The 24,582-nt window shown below is 30.6% G+C and overlaps 1 protein-coding gene across 4 annotated transcripts in view; it reads left to right on the forward strand.

The window, feature by feature from the left end:
* The window catches only part of LOC112680604 (syntaxin-binding protein 5), a 169,900-nt gene that overhangs the window by 137,726 nt on the left and 7,592 nt on the right, over window positions 1–24,582 (forward strand). For 2 of the 4 annotated variants that reach the window (XM_025550757.1, XM_025550758.1), the window contains exons 13-18: window positions 2,321–3,167; window positions 19,852–19,968; window positions 20,142–20,264; window positions 22,572–22,685; window positions 22,965–23,231; window positions 23,881–23,989. In XM_025550757.1, coding sequence (XP_025406542.1) covers window positions 2,321–3,167; window positions 19,852–19,968; window positions 20,142–20,264; window positions 22,572–22,685; window positions 22,965–23,231; window positions 23,881–23,989 — 1,577 coding nt within the window. Of the gene's footprint in view, window positions 1–2,320; window positions 3,168–5,675; window positions 5,719–14,588; window positions 14,986–19,851; window positions 19,969–20,141; window positions 20,265–22,571; window positions 22,686–22,964; window positions 23,232–23,880; window positions 23,990–24,582 lie in introns of all 4 variants that reach the window. The other 2 variants (XM_025550760.1, XM_025550759.1) reach the window with 2 other exon arrangements.

A 24,582-nucleotide genomic window follows, 5' to 3' on the forward strand; every position in this document is an offset into this window, starting at 1 on the left:
CGATTGAACATTTTCGATTATCAGGCGTATAGGACTTTGTTTTTACGTACAATTAATTTTACACAATAATATTTAAACGGCGACACGGTGTCACGGGAGACGAGTTAAGAATATAATAATATAACATACATATACATACACCTATATGACATCGATAAGAAGATTATTGTCTAACGAGTTGTGATTAATTCTATTTCGTCTTAACACGCACAAAGTCACGGTGTTTCCTCTAAAACGTGTGTGCACAGGAAGTTTTATTCTCGGGGGTTTGAGAATATAATAATCTGTTTGTCTCGAATGTGACAGTACTACAAACGAGATTTCTCTTGGAAAATATTTTAAGATAACCGCGTATAATATTATACGAAATTCGTAGCGAAATGTGAAATCTAAATGACTGCGGTCCTGTAACATTTTAGTGCATATAACATAAAGAATATTTCATCTATATGTGTATTTGTTATATTTACATACCGATATGTAACTGTACAATCGTTCGTCCATCTTGCTCACAGTCCGAATTACTTGTCTTCTTAACCCGGTACAATTTATATATTATTAAGAAAAATACTATTCATGCGTTTTCGTTTATTTTTCATTTTAAGAACTACTTCGACAGCGTTTCAAAACTTTGTTCACATAAAGTATAAACTCGCTGCTCCGTGCAAGTTTTAATCTGTGATTAGTAAACATAAAAAACCTTCTCCCTTCCGTTTCGTATGTTATGTTTTCCAGAGTTCTATGTCAAGAATAATTTGTTATGGGAGTCTGCGTTGGCTTGAATTAATATTAAAAGTTTCACATCCACCAATATTTTTTCATCTGTCTTTCAGAGAGAAAAAGCATTAATTATTCAAACTTTTTAACTAAATTTTATGTGACACGATCTCTCTTTCTCTCTCTCAAAAATGTGCTCATTAAATATCCACTTTAATTTGTCAAATTCAAAATTAATTTATGTTATAAAAAAATATGCAAATAAAGTTAATTTTCAAAATATTTTCATTCGAGTATTATAACGTTATCGCTCTATACATATCTACTTTTATTTAAATCATGCATCAACTAAATAACAACTTTATCTGTTTACAATTATTTGGCGAGTATGCAATTTTTCGAATGATTTTCTATAGGTAGTCCAAAATTAATGATGCTGATCGACAATATATTATACAAAAACTGCCGATCGTAAAACTTTAATACATTTTTTTTTTCATTTTTTACGAAAAACTATTTTGATAATATATTTATCGTATTGTATTCGTATGTATAATGAGTAATTAAATAGATTTTAATAATAATTATATTTTAACTAACCCCGATAAATAAATAAAAATCCTACCCTCAGTGTTGGTACGTCGTTAAGAAAGTAATTTATCTACTGATAATCATATAAATGCTTTTAAAATCGTTAACTACCCATATAATTATTTCGAATTATGACAAAGGAAGGAAATAAACGTGCGCTGTACTCGTATTTATAGCACGCACTCTGCTCGTTTGATTGTCATTCGATTTACTCGATCATTCGTAATTCGAAATTAAATGTTGCGTACTTCGTCAGTCGTTCGTCTTTTACTTATGCCATCTCCCGGTTGGTCGTTAATACGCAGTTACGACCAACCACGTTTATTCCTAATAAAAAATGAATACATCTTATCCACTTTGTTTTTTATGTTCTATTATTGCCGTGATATTTTATTTCTCGATTAATCACGACGACGAAACGCTTTGTTAAACTTGTTTAAATTTTCATCACAATGAATTTACGACATTTAACATTTTTACTTTACCACTCAAAACATGCTATAATAAACAACAATTCGACTTCTATTTTAGTTAATGTTTTTACCGTTTTATAAAATCTATGACTAAGTTCGCTCCGTATGAGACCGGTGTGGATCTACGAAAACAGCTTCACTTAGGTACACAACGATAACATTAATGACTTGCCCCGTAACGTTCAATAGTTTACCGTTAAACGTGGGAAATTATGTTAATCGATCTTCTTTGTTGTTATCTGTTTGTATCGCAATCCAAATCGACACTCTTAATTGCGGGAGCAATAGCGCACCGTTTATTAGGGGACACGAAGCGAAACGATCAAAATCTAAACCGTGCGTGTTGTCGCGTAAATCGGTGGGGGACTTTGGTATTGGCACCGGATCTAGCGGGGGCGTTTGGGGGACGGTAAATATGCATGTGTACTTGTAACAGAACGCGCGACGCACCCAAGCGCACCTGCATGCCTATGCGTACATGTGTGGACGGACGTGACACGCGTGAGCTGGGCGCGGTTGAAAACTTTCCGACTTTGAAGGGTCTTGAAGACGAAGCCGAGGATTTGGAAGAGATGAGCAAACTGGCGCTGAGCCCGGTGGGCGTGTACTCGACTCAAGTGTCGCCGAACCCCGTGGACCATCCGGATGATGCGACGACCGAGAGGGCGGAAGAGGCGTTAGTGCTGATACCGGCGGAACAGCTGACCGAGTCCTGTGGCGCGCAGCTAGCGGCCACCGCGGAAGAAGCGCCGCCCTCGAAGACTGTTTCGGAACCGCCGACCCCGGCCCCGGAACCTGTGGCGGCCAAAGGAAACGGTCGCAGGACTAGCCATTCGTGGCGAGGCCTGAAGAAGCAGCTGAGCCGCGTCGACCTGAAGCTGAAGAACACGTTCAACGCGACGCCGTCGGCCAAGAAGACGGCCACATTCTACAGCCCAGCTGGCGAACAGGCGGAGAATTACGACGAAACGGCGGCCGTTTGCGGCTCCGGGGCGGCTGGCAGTCTGCCTCAGATCATTACCGAGGTCGACGGCCAAGATCAGCCACAGCAACAGCCGTCGCAACATCACCAGCAACAGCACCACCACCACCAACAACAACAACAACAACAGCCGGCGGACGGGGACAATGATCAGTTGTCCACTTCCGCAGCCACCAGGCCCACCGAGCTCAAGCTTTTCGATCGCGACGGCAAACCAATTAAACCTCCACGGTCTTGCAAAGAGCACCGAAAACGAACGTCTTTAGACAAACAGAGCAACCTGACCACGGTATCGTCGCGGGATGCTCGACTTTTATCCGTACCGAATATCAAATACAGTCAACGGGATCAGAGACATAACCGGTCGAACAATCAAGCTTTCATCAACCTCCTTAAACGACTAAGTAAGTTTAACAAAAAAAAAAAAACGACCGAGTTCAATCGTAACACGTGATTGATGTTAAGACGCTAATCATAGCGCATCTGCATTATGATCGACGTGACCTAAAAATTAATGGTTTTATTTATTATCGTTTTTACACATTTTTTTTTATTAAAACAATACCAAAACTGAGTGATAATAAAATGATTTAATCGATAACAATACATTTCTCTACTTCTTGATTAGGTACTTCCCTCTATCAATTTGAACCGACAGCCGATTCCGAATCCAACCTATTTACACTGGATATACGTATTTTTAGTTTAGCTACACCTGGAAAGCAGTGTAATTGAATATATAAAATATAACAGTTTCTGTTTACGGTATGTCTATTTATATAGTCAGGAACATACTAGTATTTTTTACATAATAGTTTTAACCCACTATATGCATAACAGTGGTAAAATGATAATTTTTTTTTTTAATTATGTAAATAAGTTTCATTATATGTGATTATAAGTAATATCGTTGTTGTTTTGAACTCAGTTATGGTAAAAATGTTTATTATTATTACAAGACCAGTAACCACCTCGAAAGTCATAATTCAGATGACCTATTATCTAGCGGTTATCTACACACACTTCAAACACACAATATTTGCTTGACTTAATATACAATTATCTAATCAATAATTATATATAGTTAATAATAACATTATTGTTAATTAATATCAAGTTAACATGTACCAGTGTCATTATTCATTTGTACACAGACCCTAAGGTGAATTTGTACAGGGTGCTGCATGTTTTTTATGTTTATCATAAATTGGAGTCATTTGAATTATAACCCGGTAACAAATCATACACAATTGTATCATTTGACTAACACAATATGATATAATATTATTTGTTGCATCCACTAATGAACACTTAAGCTGAAAAAAATCAAATGCAAATATAAGCTACTATATAAATAATTGTTTTTACTCTTATTATTATAATTATTATAAAACCAGATTTATATCAAATACAAAGAACTTGTAAATAATTTTAAAAATGTAAACGTTTTTAATATCTTCCGATGTGTCATCGGTCTGTGTAACGTCTGTACAAATAGTCGTTATCGGTCCAATAAAATGTCGATCCTTCGATTCAACCCGTTACTTTTTCTTTTTTTAAATAATAAGTAATTCTTCAACATAAAAAAATAATTCTTCGTTTCCTTGGCTTACAATGGTTGACACCATTATCTCGTCATGAGAGAAGAAGGGTCGTCACTTTTGTATTTTTATTTATAAATACTTTAAATATCATACAGTAATATTTGATAATCTACACAACATTAAATTCATTCTGATGTAATCATTGCCATTTGAAAAATTAATTTTAAAGAAAATAAAAACATAATCAAGAAATAGTTAACTTAAACATAATAGAATATATAAAGCAATTAAAAAATTGGTGATAGTATCGTAATTTAAGTCAGTTGGAAACCCAGTAGATCTGTTTTATTTTGCATCTTATTTTTATAATATATTTTCGAAAAAATATGTTTTATTTTCAATCATATATACAATATGTTGTAATTTAATTGAAAATAATGGCCTGCAATACTTATTATACAAATTAGCGTATTATCTGATGGCTTGCGATGTAATTTTATGTAATATAATATTATTATTTCCTTCGTTATTTTGTTTATTTATATTTTAATTACATTAATTAAAGTTTAAGTAGAAATCTTTAGTGGATTTTTTTTCATATACCATAGTTTCGTTTAAAGCGTTGTGCTTATTTATTAGTAAGATAAAAAATATTTATTTTTATTTTTTATTATTATTACGTATTATCACTTGTGTTCATTTATTGTTATTATTTTAATTGCCTTTATAAATGTCGAACCTGAGTTTGACAGACATGTCGTTTATCATTTACCACAGACATTGACACATCAATGTTTGATCAACAAGACGTTAATGTTGATACATAATTGTAATTTATTATATTGTGCTAGACGAACAATTTCCATTCCATCTATCTTTACAGAAAAACGAAAATAATTTACATGGATGTATATATTATTATGTGTTTGTTTTTTTTCTTGAACTTGTGGGTGTTCTATTTTTTTCTTCTAGAACAGGTTTAGATTGTCGTTTGTTGTGAAGTACATACATGTTTGATATACACACACACACATACACAAAAATATATATGTGTTTGTGTGTGTGTGTGTATGTTTATTTTTAGAAAAATAATTATTTATATATATATATAATGTTAAACATTTTGCTTTTAATTTTAAATTTAAAATGTTACTGTGTGATGTGTTCAAAATTAGTTAGAGAGTAAAATCTTGTATACGTGTTAACTTATTCAACACAATACGTTATTGTTTTAAAAATTTCGTTTCCATATTTATATATATATATATATATATATATACATATATAAATATAACAATACATTAATTTAATATTAGTAGTTTTCATTGTAAATAACATTATTGTGCTCTGTAAATGTTATGTTTCAAGGAATTTAATGAGACGCGAGAGAGCTGCCCCGACCATAAACTTGGTATATATACCTTTAAAATCTCATGTCGTTTTATTTTTTTCATTTATTTTTAATTTTTTTTTTCCGTTTGTTTGGTTCACTAAAAAAATTTCGTTTAAGTTTAACCACTAACAAAATTTACTTATAAAAATTATTGTCGTTGATGCGTATAAATAATGGCAATTTTTTTTTTATCGCATGGGTTATGGAAAGTTTTTTATTTTTTTTTTTTATTTTAAACGTACACATTTGTTGATTGACTAACAGTGTAAATATATAAATTTAAAAAATTGATTAAAAAAAAAAAAAAATAGTGTGTGTATAAGAATTTCTGAATAATACTTTGCCTATCTAAAAAGTATTAAGAATGTCAAAATATGACACACTAACATTACTAACCATATTTTTAATATTTTTTATACATGCAAGTATAAATGGCCCAAGCTGTAATTTTATTCGCTTAAGTTCAGAAATTCTGTACCGTCGTGCTACTACTATAACCGTCAACATTCTATATAGTGGCGTAAACTGGGTGGTGCAAATGTGACACTTGCAACACCGTATCTAAAATGTGGTGGTGCAAAGATACGTTTTTGCACCACCAGAAAATCATTAAAATTTGTATACCTATAATATTATTTTCAAAAGCCAAGAAAATGAGCATATCAAAAACAAAATTTAATTGTTTATTTTATTAATATTATAATAATAAAGGTTTTAATGCTAAAATAATTCAAAATTTATTTGTTATTTAAAGAAATATATGAGTTTACTGGGAAGAATTTTACTTAAGAAATTGGAAATTATAAGTTGAGAATATACCTCTGCACCACTAGAAATTGGACCCAATTTACGCCACTGACTATATTAGCATTTTTAAATTTGCCTAAGCTCATCGTAACAATTATTACAAGTTTTTGACCTAAACTTTCCAAAATGTACAAATTAATAGCTTGGTTAGTATAAGCTCAGTATTCAAAGTATGCAATGTGTCACACGTTATGCATATTACATACATCAAATATTATATTAATGTATAATACAGTAGGTAGATATGAATACTAATTCAGGTCGTCTAAAAACATGGACGATTCGAACGAATGATTTGAATTTATCTAGGCAATATAACAAAATATTGTATATACTTACAATAATACATGTAGAACTCGATTTTCCATTTATGGTTATTTTATTTATACGATTTGAACGTCGTGTTATTTATTTTATAAGCTTTGTCATAAACACAATTTCAACACACAAAACATATCAAACTAAACGTAGACAAATATTTACATTTTTCTTTACTCGGCGCCATACATGTACTGAATACAAGCTTCTGCAATACGGACCATTTTTACTTTTTTTTTTAATGTTTATATTTTTTATGACAGAGTAAAACGAAAATAGATGCGTGATTCTACATGTCACTCGTCGTTTTTTATTTCTATATCTTTCCTAAAAACGTCTTTAAACCTTTTTGCAAATATCAATATCAACAAAACATGACAAAACATGTTATAAAAAAACGGACAAATGTTTAATATGACTGATCTAAAAAAAAAGTAAAAAAAATTACGTTCCGATATCGAACCTACTGTTTTCCAGTATTTATAGAGAAATATAAGGGTAAACATGATCCAAAAAAATTGTCCACCAGCCATTTTTATTTTTGATCGTAAATTAAATCACCTCGTACGTTCGTCAACACATATATACACATACCACCGAGGCGTATATAAATATTCATCACAATCCTATTGCAGATAAAAACAAACTCCGAACACGCTTTTAAGGCATAATAAGATGTTTCTTGTACTCTCCGGGATTTAATACCCTTTTAAAATAGGTAGTAGTAATAATAATAGTTGTAGTAGTATATTATATTATACTACTCCTGTGTACAAAAATGTTTAGTTGTTTTTACCGGACTCTCGTTGGTCGATGAAAGTAAATTACATTAAAATGTATCGCATAGACACACGTATACACACACATATACAAGCACTGCACACATAAATACACATTTACAATGTAAGTATGCATGAGTTACATTGTGTATACGAGTATGTATATACGATAGATATTCAAAGGAAAACCTATTTCGGCGAGTACCTTAATCATAAAAGTAATTTTCAAACAACAAAGGACAAAGGCTCCGAGTGGATAGAATACGCACATCATGTACAAAAGAAATTTTTAAATACTCTATAATTTGCCGTGCTTAAACTAACAATAGTGGTTGTAGACGAAGTACACACATACACACACATGCACATCACCCTGGCAATGATGGAATATTTTCTCTTACATAAACTTCGGGTGGCGTATAATGATATATATATATCATTTTATATATATATATATATCATTATATATATATATATATATATATATATTATGAAATTTAACCTGCAGCGTAACCGAGAGCAATTTAAAATGTGAACAAACATAAATAAATAATGAATAAATTATTACAGAATATAATTTTCACAAATTCCGCACGCAATACTGTTTTTGAAAAGATCGATAAAATAACGTATGCTTATCTCTTGTTGTATACGCGTACACTATATAACGTATAGTATATATAATATATACGTACGTACTTTACTTGTGTATATAATAATTTTTTTCCGCGTATATCTCCTCTGCATCATCGCTTTCTTGCTCCTCTAATACAACGTATATACGTACGTTATGTAATATACTCTTGTATAGAGGAAAATAACAAATCACATATGAACTACATATTCCCCTATATATATATATATATCATAATAGTACTATTGTAATGTATACAGCTTTGTGACATAAAGCCACATGTATAAGTTTTCGTTACATTGATTTTAATATAGTATCCCAGTGTGTATTTAATTCAATTGTATTAATCGAAAACCTTCGAGTTTGGGATGAATTGTTACCAGGACAAAGTAGACTGGAAATGAACGCACATATGTGAACATATTTATACGCATTGTACAGATACAATTTAACTAGAAATTTCTTCTGAAATACAGGTTGCTTTAGTGTTTATCTCCTACTCTTCAACTTTAATCGTAGGCTCATTGTCTCTCGCTGTGCATGGTAAATTTTCATTTTTTTCTCAATTTTTTTTTTTCGAACTATTTATTTTTTATATTTTTCCCGAGAAAGATGGTAATGACCCAAAAATGATTTATTTAAATATATCGAGTTTTTTACTAATTCTTTCACACATTTATGTGATCATAACTACATCCACGGATACTAGTGGTATACATTTACGGGTTCGCGGATATAATATGAACTCTTAAGAAATATTTTAAAAAAATCGTTGTTATTCGAAAATGTGCGCGAGTCATGTTAAAAAAATATAAAATCCAACCGTTTTGCGCGTCACGTCAAATGAAAAATTTAAAAATTCCTTTAGTTACTGTACCTCCACGTGTACGCCAGAAAAGCATTAAGAAAACGTTCTAACCCGTGCTTATAAATACGTGTATATATTTGTATGTGTGTATTGTTTATATGCAGTGATGTAAAAATACTGTATTTTATTTATTTTATTTTTTAATTGTATAATACAGTATTTTACAAAAATGTTATGGTTTTTACTTAATTGTTAAATAAATAACTGCCGGAGTGTAATAAGAATGTAATCTATAATATTAAATATTATTAGGTCGACCCATAGTAAAAAGAAACAGTAACTAACGTTTAGAAACTTCAATTAATTGTAACTTGTAGCCTGTAGTTAATTAAATAGAATTTAGTATAATATTATACTGCTGTCTACTGTCTACAATTATGACTTACGACTTGAGTTTATAACTTAGCACTTATCGCACATATCACTACGATTTACAAAGATTTTGATTAGAATCATAGAACTTAAGTTAATAGGTCTCTTGTCTATGGCTAGAATAGTTCTTTGTAATAGACAATGATGTTTATTCTTTATAATCTTTTTTCTATGATCGATGTCAACCGGCAACCGCCTACCAATAGCCATGTTACTTGTGTGGCCTTGCTCAGTCGTTTTATTACTGTTATCTATTTATCTATTATCACTGATTTTTTTTTTTTATACCACTTGTATTTTACTTTTTATAAATTTGTGTCATTACTTACCATCACTTTCATAGTTAAGATTACATAGTTTTCTTTTTTCTATGTTAGGGTCTCCATTCTCTGACTCGGAAGCTGATATAAAAATCTGTCTTTCCCTTTTCACAGCTTCTTCATAAGTATCTACAAATAAAATAGAAAATAAATAATTAAATACCCATGATTATATTTTAAAAAACGTAACATAATATTATTTATTAAACATTTTCACTTAATGAAAGTTGAATTCTCAATAATATTTATTGGGTAAAGAAGCCATTTATCAGATGGATTTTCAGCATTCATTATCATTTTGGATTTTTTGATTTGATGATTTTGGACTTTTTGTTTTTTTTGGCCACTTACAATAATATTTATCATGTTGTTTAACAAGCCAATTGCTTGGTACTACCGAATAAGTTTTCTCACTTTCAAAATAGCCTACTGACCACTAAAAAAAACTATTTTATGAAGTACAAACAAACAATAATTAGAATTTAGTCTACATAAAAGATATTATGATTTACATTTTAAATAGTTCTAATTAAATTGTATAATATAATATTGTAATATTCACAACCAAACATTATCATATTAGTCTTATAGCTTTATGTAACTACTAACTACATAATATTAATAGGTATTTATACTCAGTAAAAGTACATTATTATCTGTTTTATAAATTAGAAGAAAAATTGATTTACAAAAATATTAATTTATGTAAGTAGGTACCTACCTAAAAGTCAGATTAATAGTTATAAATAACAATATTACTAATATTAGTTAGATAATAATATTAAAATATTAAATTGTTTTACCTGTTTTTGATTATCCATCTCGATCAGTATATATGCTTATTCGTGGTAGCGACATAGCGTAAAATAGAGAAGTAAATATAGTATAAGTAAGTATAGTATAATTATTCGGTTAGGTATATAATTATTTAAGTAGATCAAATTGTCCAATTATAAACATAAGTAAACGTGTAAACGTCGTATACGTTGTACAAGACAAAGTAGACACAGTGGGAAAAGTATAAACCGTGCTTGACGGTCGGTAATGAAATTAAATTTATAATATTCAATAGTAATAAATAGTATGATATAATAATATAAAATTACAATATTATAAAATTAAATTTCGTATTTTCCTACGAAAAATCAAAACGCAAACACATTATGCCTACCTTGCGATTTCGCATAGTACTCTACAACCGACGTCGATAAGATGTTAGATTAATGAAACATGTCAACCCTACTGTAATTCACAACTTCTATTATACATCTGTGTACGATATCTCTCAAAAAACATTTTTAAAACTTCTATTAGTTTTTAAAACATTTTAATTCGTTTTATAGAAGTCTACAAAATTTCACATTGAGAAATTCTCTACAAAAATCGTTCTGTAATTTCTATAATAAGTCAAATTCTACGTTTTGCACAGAGGGTAGTATTTATAAGTTCTTTATAATCCATAACGAATTATGTTCAAAGCAGCTTGTTGATTCCGAAACTATTTTTCTCCATACTTCTCTTGCTCTAAAATACAAATAATGCTATATATAAGTATATAACTATAAAACAATAATACAAATTCAATTTGTTAGATAAAAATGGTTTTCGGTAAATAATAATTTTAAAAAGGAAAAATGTCAGGATTCTATTAAAAATGTTGTTTTAACAAAATAGAGGGACATGAGACTTTCGTTAAGGTTCGACTGTATCATAAATCGTATTTGTACGATCTATACACAAATTATAAATGTGTGAGTGTGTATGTATGTGTCTGCGGGCGTGCGCGTATAATAAACTGGTTATTTACTACCAATCGCCCGCGCCTTTTTTCAGTGCAACAGTATAACTGTCTTTGCACTGCCTTTTTGATATACGAATTTTTTTTTTCCCCGGTCCTTAATACCAGGGCTTCAAACCGTGATGATTTTTTGTGGTTAATGGTTTTAGTTCATCTACTAGTTTATTCGGTTTTAAAAATTGTTTAATATTGATCTTATAATTTATAGTTTTTTAAAACGGGTTTTCAAAGTAATAAAACCGGTTAATTTTGTTATTTTAAAAAATATATATATTTTTTATAACAATTCATTGTCATAATTATGAAATAATTAATTAGAATATTCAACTATCGTGAGATATTCTTAAAATAAGTTCATAATTTATATATTTATAATATTTATATATTAATATATAATAAATAATATGATATACATTTTTAAGTTTTTATTACAATATTGAATATACTAACACACACACATAATGAATAACAAACTGCAATATTTATTATCGAGTAAGACAAAAAAAAAAACCATATTAATTCAAAATGTTGAACAAAATTCACAAATATTTGATACAATTTTAGATAACACCGTCGTCCATAAAAAGCGATATTATAACAATAAACAATGTAGTTTCTAGTAGTCATTAATCGTGTTCACGTATTATCTACAGTAGTGTGGGGTTACGACCAGTAGTCCCACTTACCAATTGTTCAATTTTTTATCTTGTAAATTATTTTATATTTATCTATTAATTTTTACCTGTCTTTGTCAAACAAAACAGGTTGATCAACTTAACAAAATATGTAAAAACTAAAATTAAATATTAATTTTTTTCGTAATTAAAAATGTATTTATTTCCGTTCGAGAACGAAAAATATTTTTCTGGTCAACTATTTCGTTTTCGTTCTATAAAATTAGTTATTGGGGTTCCATTTTGTATTAGTTTATACACATTTTTCAATAAAACCGGTGAATAAAAAAAAAAACTGTTTTAACCGGTTTGAAGCGCTGCTTAATATCATCCCGTATAACACACTTCCCTCCATCTTATTCTGTCTTTAGCTACTTCTCTCCAGTTTGCTCCTGGGTCTACCACTTTAACTTTTCTCTTCACACAATCTTCCCCTCTGAGGCGTGGTGGACTGCCTAGTTAAATTACCTGCCTAAATTACGTGATAACGCTCTCACAAATTATGTATCCACTATAATGTATACACGTATAAGAATAAATATATTATGCGATATATTTCTCTGTCCTACTTAAGTCGGTACTATCCAATTATATGTTATAAATAACTGTATGCTATAGGAAATACCTCTGAATCTTCGTGTAACTTGGCGAACATTTTTTTTCTTATATGGATGTTGCGAGCGTTTTATTTAATGTGCGGAGCCAACTCCGACGTTATAGTTGATATATGATTACCCTCACTTAACCTCGCGCATTATTATTTACACCGAGAATATATTGATATAGCTATTAAGGAACCTCCAAAAAAACCAGCCAATGTAAGCTAATATACGATGTATTAATTAAAAACTTAAATAATTTCATAAAATTTCCGTGAACGAATTGTATACAATACTACAGTTACAAATACTAGTTAGGTTAACCGTTTGGTCGATTTCTAGAAATAAAATTCACTTATTTTATTTTACACTCGAAATTCCTACTATAAATGTTTTTATTATATTTGGTTTTTAATTTAAAATAACAATTTTTTTAAGCTTCCACTATCTTACTATAAATGTTTAAAATCAATCGGTATTCGATTTGTACAAATTATGATAAGGAACTTTTTTTTTACTTGGTATTTCAATCCGAATCTCTATAATAATGCTCAGTCTTACGAAGTATCGAAATCAATTGAAATAATATTCATGAGGTTGTATTGATAATGTACTATATAAGTATAGTATATTAATAAATATAATATAGGGAAACAGAACTAAATGTAAAATATTATCCTAAAAGTACCATATACTTACGTTCATACCCACTCACTCATTGCACACATTTCTATTTTTTATTTTTCTCTTTATTAGGAGGAATAGTAATTAAATTCATCAAGTGTATATGCACTTTGGCGGAGCTACCTAGAACGCAAAAAAAAGTTATTTTTACAATTTTCGAGTTTCGATAGTTTTTGTTATCATTTACACCTTTTGTAATCTACAAGTCTAAATGTTAAGTAACTATCATATATAGCAAATAGTTTTTTATGATCATCGTAATGATTTTGTTTTTATAAAGAATCTTTCATAAAATATTTATCTGACAATAGGTAACTAAAATTTTCAAAATAAATATTTAAATCTTCGATTTGATAATTTGATTTTTATTAAAAATGTTCTTCGTCCATAAAAAATTGTTTTTCAACGTAACATTTTGATTCGAACGCAAGAATCCATTTTATCAACTCGTAGGCAACTCCTTCTATAGTCTTAAAAATATTCACAAAAGTTACAGAACTTCGAGTCGTGGCTTGTCGTAATAAGCAACAGATAATGCCATTTTGAATGTGCTATTTCGAAAATTTCTATTTCTATTTTTGAATGTAAAATGTTTTGTTTCCTTAATTTTATTTTTTTGAATCGTTCGAAGCCCGCGAAATATCGTCTGCTCCCACAAAAGACGTTTCCGGTGAAATTATTAATTTCCCAACCATCGTACGATGCCGTATAGGCATATCCTTAAAATCTGTATTCTAGCTCCGCCTACAAGCGTATCGCGATGATAGTATATGTGCACAGAAGTGAGAAGGATCCTTCCGACGGAAGTCCGGTCTCCCCTGTCCACAATTCACCCGCGTATTATTCGTCCTCGTTGCTGTTTTTCCCCGTCGTCGTCGTCGTTGTTGTTGTTGTTGTTGTTGTTGTTGACGTTGTGCGGAGGGAACGACGGCGGTTACTGCGGTGGTAGGGGTTCGTTGTGACTCGCCGTGTGCCATATATCCTTTGTGCAGTGTGTTGTGCACGTGCAAACGAATAAATACGTCGTTGGTTCAGATAAACGGCATGTGTCTGTCGCCCACTCTGGTCGCCAAGGCGTCGTCGTCTACTTCGAGTCATTTCTCGTTTGGGCCGGCGGCGACGGCTCACGGCAGTGGCGGAGGGATGATCGGGAGCGGTGGAATCGGAAGCGGCGGAGGAATTGGAAGTGGCGGCAGTGGAGGACTCGGCTTCGGGGGAGGTTTTTACGGCGGCGGCGTCAGATGCGGCGGCCGCACCACGGAGCCGGTCAGGCGGAGCCGGTCGCAAGGCGGCCAACGAAACAAGCTGCAGAAGTGCCTGAGCACGGTGTCTTACTCGGACGACGGTCTGGCCGTAGCCAACACCCGGGCCGCATTGTGCACGGCGGTCGACCGGCACAACCTGCTCGCCACCAGACAGTATTGCAGTTTTGGTAGTACAAATCGCCACTAAATAAATAAATAAATAATTAAATTGATTACATTTACCGATGATTCTTCGCGTGTACCACATTATCATCTTAATTTGCATACAGCTATTCTGACTTTATTATCTCTATTTTTTTCACTGTCTACATCTTAAATCTCCGACCGAAGGCGCCATTTTACGGTTTGCAAAGTGTGTGTGTATACTCGAACATGCCCGATTTTTCACGTGTCGACCTCTTGTGGTTAATAAGATGCAATGAATTTCACTGTATACACTATGATATATTAATAAATCTTTATCGATATTAATCCCTTTCCTATACATCGTATTACTTCTACGCTTTTACCTCTATCACTGCTCATTACCATTTACATTGTTATGGTGTTTTTCACGGTCATCATAACACTGTGAATCCACCAGTAACTAAAACACTCAACACTGACTGCGTGATTCCGTCACTAAATTTTAGTTAAGTGACGATGCATTACAATTTGACAGCCCAATTTCAGACATAAATAGCTAAGTGTTGGTGTATTACAGTATGTTCGTTTCAAATGACGAACATTTAAAAATTTAAACATTATCAATATACATAAAAGCAAATCCTTATAACTCATTATCTTCTAATATGATCAAACGGATACGTTCTTTAAAGCAACATGCAAAAAGGAGATGAATAGAATTGTCATAAATTTGGCTCATCTTTAAAATCAACTAAAATGGCGCCTCTGCCTCTATCTCTTTGTCTCCCTTCCTCTTTCCCTCCTTACCTAAGTATATATGCTGTTACAATTAGATATATTGTTTTTATCTATTTGTCTACATATCTATATTTATTTACTATCTGTGCGTGTGTGCGTGTGTGTACTTATCTAGTATCTACTTATAGTATTTATATCAATATGGATTTGTCCGTCTGCGTATCTGCTCGTCTGACTATATATTCTATTACTACACTTACCTTTACTATTCGCCTGAGAAAAAGATTTTTATATTATATATTTATTGTATTTATTGTCATTAAACTGTTCTCCTCCCTTTGTACTGTTCCGAATTTATTTTATATTGTTTGATTTTACTTTATTATTATTATTACTATTATTTATATATCAATAAATGTCTCTGTCCTTTTTTTCTTTGTATTTTAATCATTTTCATATGAAACGTATTTACATCCATTCCAATCCGGATAGTATGATTTTTTTTGCATTTTGTTTATTCTTTTATTGTTTATGTCCATATTACCATCAAACAATATATCTTTATATTAGTCATTAGAATTGTTATTATCTTAGACGTGTCTTACATCTAAATTCACTTCTTAATCATCCTCATAAAAAATTTTTTCGTATAATATAGTATAAACAAATACATTATTTAAAGACATCCGTATGTCACCCAAAATTTTGTTTCTCTCTATCTCTCTCTTGCTGTCTTTTCTCTCTTTCTCGCTTGTAAAGTATTACACCCATCCATTTCGGTCTTAACATTGTAACGATATCAAATATGACCTGTCTAAGATTTATCACATTCGCAATCCCCCCCCCCCCCCCATCCATGCGTATTGAGCTATAGTTACATTATTGTTATTACAATTGAATACAATCGTTAAGGTGTATAATAACTTATAATATATTATGTCGGTGTATTGTATATATCTATATACGCACAAAATAATGGGTCATTAAACCAATGATTTCAACAATTTCCAAATGTTTTGATATTATTATTATTATACGTATTGTTGTCCCAAACGAGGTATTTGGTCCAGTTCATTTGTTTTCTAAATAATGACCAAAACTTTTTCCAGCAATAGTTTTTACGAAAAAAATTCCAAACACGCATTATATCATTCTGACAAATTTTAGTTCGTTTAGTGCTTACGCTTTAGAGACTCGTATAACAAAATACCATGTTATTTATACAGGTTTTTTCATTAAAATTATTTTTATTACAATACTGCCTTCATATCATTTCAGAATTCCACATAAATATTCGTTTTTTCAAGTGAAACGAAAATTACACATGCTTTTGAAAAACATACGGAACTAACTGATAATACCTGATGGTATTATTCACTGTATAATATTGTTTTAATAGTAATATATCTCAAGAACAATAACATATTGTTTATGTATTTGTGTTGTTGTAAAACGTAATAAATCCAATTCAACCAGTACTTAATATATGTGTTTTTATATCCTACTAACACACTTGATGCTCATTTCGTGTAGTCTAAACTTTAAACGTATTTTGATCAACATAAAATAAACATTGATATTTTAATGATCGGTTTTTATTCTTCTACTAAACGATCGGAATACACAATTTGAAATCACTAGTTTTTAATGACCCATTTATATAGCCTATACTAAACAATTAATTAACTTATCTGGATAAAATTATATACATGTAGTTTACTAAAAAATTTAGAGCTCGGGACTTCTGCTAAACCACGTATTTTATTTGTTAGTTTATTTAATATCTACTTACTCGTTATTATTAATTTTTATTAATATTTATTAATATTTATAAATGTACTAATTCAATCGTTTTGATTTTATAATTTCACTTTTTCAGTAATTTTTACATCATTAACTATGAGCAAATAGAATTTTTATAATTATTCTTATATGCATTGTTAATCTGATAAATTAACCCGAACATCAATCTTATAATATTTTTGTTTAGATTTACACTTCTGATGACTTCTTTTATTGGGAATCATATAATTCCGAATTCTATCCTATGCTTTTGAATCATTGTAAATTAACCAATTACAACAGAGGAGTTCATAGTCATCGTTACCAAAAACCGTACAAACAATAATAGTTGAAATCCTATAATATAAAACATCTCAAACATATTGTTGATGCGTCCGATATTTATTTAATTGTAAAAAGTTATAAATTTTATGAAACAATAATTTATAACACTGTAATAAATATCAATAATATATCTACTTAGATGTAAAAATTATAGAAACTTATATTTATATGTTAATTTGCTATGAATTAAATATTATTTGTTTGAAATTTTATATGATCTAATTAGGAAAAACGTATAATATTGTTAGTTGTAAAAACTTTAAAAATAATTTACGATACTTTCTCCCAGATTTTATAACTTCTACGTAACACTGTTTTAAAAATTGTATGGACAAAAATATTTTTTAAAACTAGCAGTACATAGATGTATTAACGATTATTGATCGACTGTTATTATTTATATACATCTAACTATATAATTATATAGTTAATTGTATAGTTAGAAAATTACAACGTATATTACAATAATTGAATAATAATAATTTAGTCTTTAGGTAATATATTCATATTTTCTATAAAAATGAAACATATTTTTTTGTATTGCGGAAGTCCCAAGCCCTAATAATAATCTTGGCTTATATTCGTCAAAGAGTAAATACCAGGATTTCGGGTATATTATCATCTTATAGCATGATTTCATCGATATTATACATAGTTTAGAAGTCATGAAACAACCATCGTAATCGACCTTTTTTTCTACCATATTAATCAATCACCATCAAAACATAATATACTGTGCCATATTATATCATTATTTATTATAAACGTCCACATCGTAGTGTCATTCAACCTACACCTAATTCATATACATACATCTCTTATATTGTGTACTACATTTTTTTACTGTTTTTTTGTCCCCTTAGCATGGCAAATGTGATGAGATCCTAATTACTAATTCCACGATCGAAAAATGTTATGTTTATTAAAAATTTAAAAAGAAAATAATTCCTGCCAGTATCATTAAATGTACGTCGTCGTAAAAAAAACCATACATATAAGCGGCGATGTGTATCTACCAAAACTTGAGTGTGACTTATGTTCTATGTGTGTCTATGTAATATATTATTATATATTATTATATTGAACCACTATCGCCTCTTCCTCATATTAAATTGTGTTATATTACATCTGTCTGCTTTTACTTATGTCCGACCAACAATCTGACTACTGCTTTCTATCTCTATGTGTCCACCTCTCACTCTCGCTATATTTATTTACCTACATTTATATATATATATATATATGTGATTATTTTATGATTTATCTTTGTGTCTTTTTTTTTTTTAATATTAAATATTACTTCTTTGTTATTTGAATCTGAATATAATACAAATTATGCTAAATTTGTCTCTGTATATGATGTTATGCTCATCAAACTATCGACCCCAACAACGCGCGTCTTACTTACATACTACATACGTAAAATCATCATTATAATATTATGTTGTCCGCGTGAGTTATAATATATCATTTACCAAATCATTTTTTAAGATACACAATACACACACACACAGACACACATACTTATAAAAACTGAATGATTGCAATATCATACAATTATCATCCAAACATCTTTACATTACACATATATACACATTATAACAAAATAAATTGCGACGTGTTAGCACTTATCATCATAAAAAAAAAAAAAAAAAAAAAAAAAAATCGTCGCAAACGCTTTAAATAAAAATGTAAAATATTCGATAACAAAAATTTGTAAATATCACATGAACGCTTGGCATGCTCACTCTTGCACGATTTTATACCTTACGCTTATTATTGTTGTATATTATAAATGTAATATATACTAACCTACGTTTAATTTTATGCATGAAAACACTTTTTGTGATGCATGTTTTTAATACAATATATATTTTATTCTAATTACTTAAATAGTTAATTTTTCTTCTAACTGACATTGTAATATTATCTATTATAACTATGGTTAACACTTCTAAAAAAAAAAAACCGCTTTTATACTTTAATTTCTGTGTACATTCGTTACTTGATTAACTTACGCCTATTGTTTTTTTTTCGTCTAGACAAATTGGACAGCTCGTTCTCCAGATCGCGGAGTTCTAGTATGTCGAGTTTAGACAACATTACCTCGGAATCAATACAATGTTTGACATTTGGCGATTCGTATACGAAAAAATCCGGTATCTAATAAGTTTTTCGAGTACTTTTAATATAAAACCTTTCAGTCCACTCTAACTCCCTCCCAACCTATACATATATATATCGTCCTTTCGTTTCCCTAATGAGCACACCATGCTTAAGGTTCCCGATCCTTTTAAAACTTAATCATTTTTGTTTTTTTCCTCTTTTTCAGATCCGTCTAACTTCCCAACCCTTTGGATAGGCACCAGCGTCGGATCGGTGCTTACCATAATGATCAATCTACCACCCTCTGGAGAGCCCAGGAGCACACAGCCCGTAACCGTTGCCCCGTGTGGTGAGTATTTTTTTTTCATTTTCACGTGTAGGTACTTAATTACTCAGGAAGCATTATTTTATTTTTGTATTTTTATCTCTTTACGTTTTTGATTTAATCACTCGTACGTGGAATTCTTTAGATTCTCCTCATATAATTTCGTAGACTGTATTAGAAACGAAAAAAATAAATATACATATATGCGTTGCGTAATCTGATTACATATATAATTATCAAGTAACTCTTAATACTCCGAATGATGCAAATAATGTTCTAACATTTTTTCTGATTTCTGTGTTATGTTTTTATGTTTATATTCACCAGCGACATTTAAGATTTCAAATATAATTTGCATATTCAAATAGGGTATTTTAAAGAAGAGCATTCAACTATAAACTCAAATTGTATTTCATATATTTGCAAGTTATTATTTTATAAAAGCTCTTTAATAGTTTTATCCCTTTATTTTTGCATATTTTTAAAAAAAAAATTTAACATTAATAGGTTATTTAAAAAGTATTTATTTCCTTAGTTATTATTATCGTATTACAATTTAACACTAATAGGTACGTTATAGTTAAAAAAAGGAAATGTTTTTGAAATTATATAATATTAGGTATTTTTATTTATACCACACATATGTTTTATATAGTTTCATTTAATTATCATGAATATTCAAAAATGATTAAATTGAGTTATAAAATACAAATTATTATATTTATAACATTCGAAATATTCCATTTTTATTTTATTTTATTTTTTTTGTTTTTCTAAGTAATAATTTTTTTTTTTTTTTACGAAACATTAAAAATAAATTAAGATTACTTGAAATTCAAAATAAGTTATATATAAAATGCATTTGTAAAAAAACTTTTCGATATCATCCGAATTTACTGTATCATAATAATTTATTCATACCACAAATTTCAGCTCTATTTCAATTTTCACTTTCTCAAAAGGATTTAATATATTTTGTGTACTAAAACTTATGTCTACGCCATAATATATGTCTTACGCTTTATAATATTGGAAAAACAATAATTATCTATATTTCTGTTTTTTTAAGTATACAAAAAAATTTCATGTTTTATTCGTAGGCATTTTTTTTTATACAATTTTGGTTCTTAAATCAAAAAATATGTTATTTTTATGTAAATAAAATACTTGAAAATCCTGCTACCGATCATCTCAGAGCTTAAACTCATAGGTGACACCAGCATTTATAAGTACGACCAATAGGAGGACAACAATTTTACGGTTAGGCCACAAAAAATAAAATTTCACCAAAAAAAAAAAAAATATGTAGTAATAATAATTAATATGAGCTAGTTATTATATTATAAAATCATAAATAATTACAAAATAATGACAAAAGTATCATGTAATTTTGAGTTAGAGTCATGGCCCAGCTTGGCCCGTCCCTGATGCCACCATTACTTAAACTTTATTTTATCAAACAATGAAAATACACATTACGTGAAGTGGTAATACGAGTTACGGTTACGGTATTACGGTATGACACTGAAATATGTGTAGATAATATTAAAATATCAAAATAAAAATCTATATTACTTATTAAAAAGCTAAACAAAAGCATTACGGCAATTTCATGGATTAGACATTTGGGGTATAATAAATAGAGCGCAAAATATAGCTTTAACGATTTGACGACGAATTGAAAGTTTACCCGATTGAGGTGACGACGACTGTGTCGGTAATAATAAAATCTTGTACGTCTGGCAGTACCCCTCAATTAAATAACTGGTGCCCAGCATCGTTGATTGACGTAGGTATTATATATCGTACATATACGTGTAATATTATAATATATTATCCAGACTTATTCAGTCTCATATAATGTGCATATAAACGTTTATGAGTATACTATACGTACGCGCATGGTGCATTTATGGTGTACGTAAATATACATTTTGAGTGCTCTTTTTTCCTTTTTTTTATTGTACCGTTTACTCGAATAACTGCTATGAAATTACAATTGAGCGTTTATATGTATACGCATAGACATTTTGTTTTATGTTCTGATTTACATAAACCGTAATCGAGTTCTTTATCACCGTCAACAGGATCTTCTCCTTTGTGCGTAAACACAAATAATAATCACCTATTATTATTATTATGTTGCAAACCCAACCGCGGTTGTTGTTACCAATTAGATTTGTTCAAATTTTGCTTTTCAAAATCTCTATGGCATGCCATGCGAATAATATAACTTGTACTGTATGTTTGTTTTTTTAAATTTTCTGTTGTTTATTGTTACTAAAACTTATTATTCTTTCCTCTCCCGCCCATTGGTTTCCTGCCATACAGGTACGATTTTCAGACTGAAAGGTGGAGTGCTCACCATGTCGTTCCTGGATTGCAACGGCGCTCTAATACCCTATGCGTACGAAGCGTGGAGAGACGAGGGTCGAGACAAGCAAAGTAAGCTGACTATTTCAATTGAATATTATAATTAAAACTATTTAACTTTATGGTATTTAGTTATCGTGCGTTTTACTTACGCGTTGTCGCTACGCGTTTAACGATTTTAAATAATAATAATAATAATAATTATGAAATTATCGCGTGTCTCCACCAACGGTGGTGTTCTGCTAGTGTTTTTTTTTTTTTTTTTGCGTCACGTAATTTTGATTCGCGTCAACCGCACCAACGTAAAGCAATAACAGCAATATAATAATGCGGTTTGTATGACCATTGCAGAAACGCCTACCAAGAACTCTAGTGGACTCAATCGCATGTCGCCAGCGCTGACAGGGAGCTCGGAGAGTGTGTCCAGCAACCCCGGCAGCTCAGCCGCAGTGCAACTTCAAGTGCAACAGTCACAAGTATCATGTGATCGGCAGTTTGTGACGATCGTCAGCGAAAAACAAGCCAGGGTCGTTGCCTTACCGTCGCAGAACTGCGTATACAAGTATCAGATATCCGACGCCGACTTCGTTGTCAAGTCCGAAGTCATATCCATGAAAGGTACGTGATCGCAGGTCATCCATCTTTCTACACCCTTTGCTCTGACTGCCGTAGTCCACTACACGAGATTCCATTGGTTCTTCTTTATTTTCAGTGGTGCTTTGTAGACTGAGACCTAGGGAATCGAGTAATATCCTTTGAAGGCATCCCCAGGATTTGTTATTGAAAATTCTGGAGCACATAAAGTCATGTAATAGTATTGCTATTAAAAAGATTAAATAATTACGAACAATGCGGGGTATACTTCATTACCAAGAATTCGTTTCTATTCCATATTTGAACTTAAATGATATGCTTCTACGCATATACAAACAAATATATTTTCCGTCTCATTTTTTAATAGGGTGTCCTTATTAAATTATTAACATAAAATATACATGACTGATTTTTCAATCAACTGGCCAATACGCTGTATTCACATTAAGCATTTCTTGCGATTTATTTTATTTTCCGTTTTAAACTCGATTGTGAACAAGGCGGAGTGGAACGTTCCGCGTAGTTATAAAACGAAACAAAAAAGAATAACATCGTATTTGTTATATATTATTTATATACATATAGGTGTGCGTACGTACAGGATTGTCGCCAAGGACGATAGTCCTGCAGGTTCGGTCGACCGTATATCCTAACCCAATTTTATCCTTTACAGATAGCGTATGCCTAGCGTGTTACATATCCAATGGACACATAAATATCTTCAGCTTGCCAAGTCTCAGGCCTTTGGTAGATATTGACTTCCTGGCGCTTTCCGATCTAAGGTACGGACAACAGTTTTTTATGCTAATTTATTTTCTGAATACATTTACTACTTAATAACCGCGGGCAGTCTCCACACTCTCCGCTCCTTTTACCTCATATTGTGTCATCCACGCTGCCCGTGTGGCTCTTATTGTTGTTTGGTGGACGTTATTTTTACTTACAGATTAGAGTATAGTGTATTCGTATTTTTATCTCAAACATTTACGACCGACTCACACGCGTGCAGAACTGCAACTTTTCTGTCGCTTTCGTTTTTTAATATCGTATACATAATATTATGATACAAGCATACGATCAAATGTCACTTTTTTTAAAAAAAAAATTAATAAAATACCATCCCTTGAAAAATCGGTTTCGGAAACAAATTAAGTGTAGTTTCAATTTCCTGCTTTATATTATTTACTACCCGGCCAAAAGAAAAAATCGATGCTAAAGAAAATTACTAAATACCCGGATATTTTTTTTATTTTTTTTTTATTTTTTTCGTACAACGGTAAAATGGCTTTACGCCAAGTCGACCTCGTCGAAATGACCTTGTTTATTTCGCACCCAGTGAATATAGTATTAAGGTATATATAAGAAAACGTTCAGA

Source organism: Sipha flava, unplaced genomic scaffold (assembly GCF_003268045.1).
Source record: "Sipha flava isolate LNK unplaced genomic scaffold, YSA_version1 178_pilon_pilon, whole genome shotgun sequence".
NCBI lineage: Eukaryota > Metazoa > Arthropoda > Insecta > Hemiptera > Aphididae > Sipha > Sipha flava.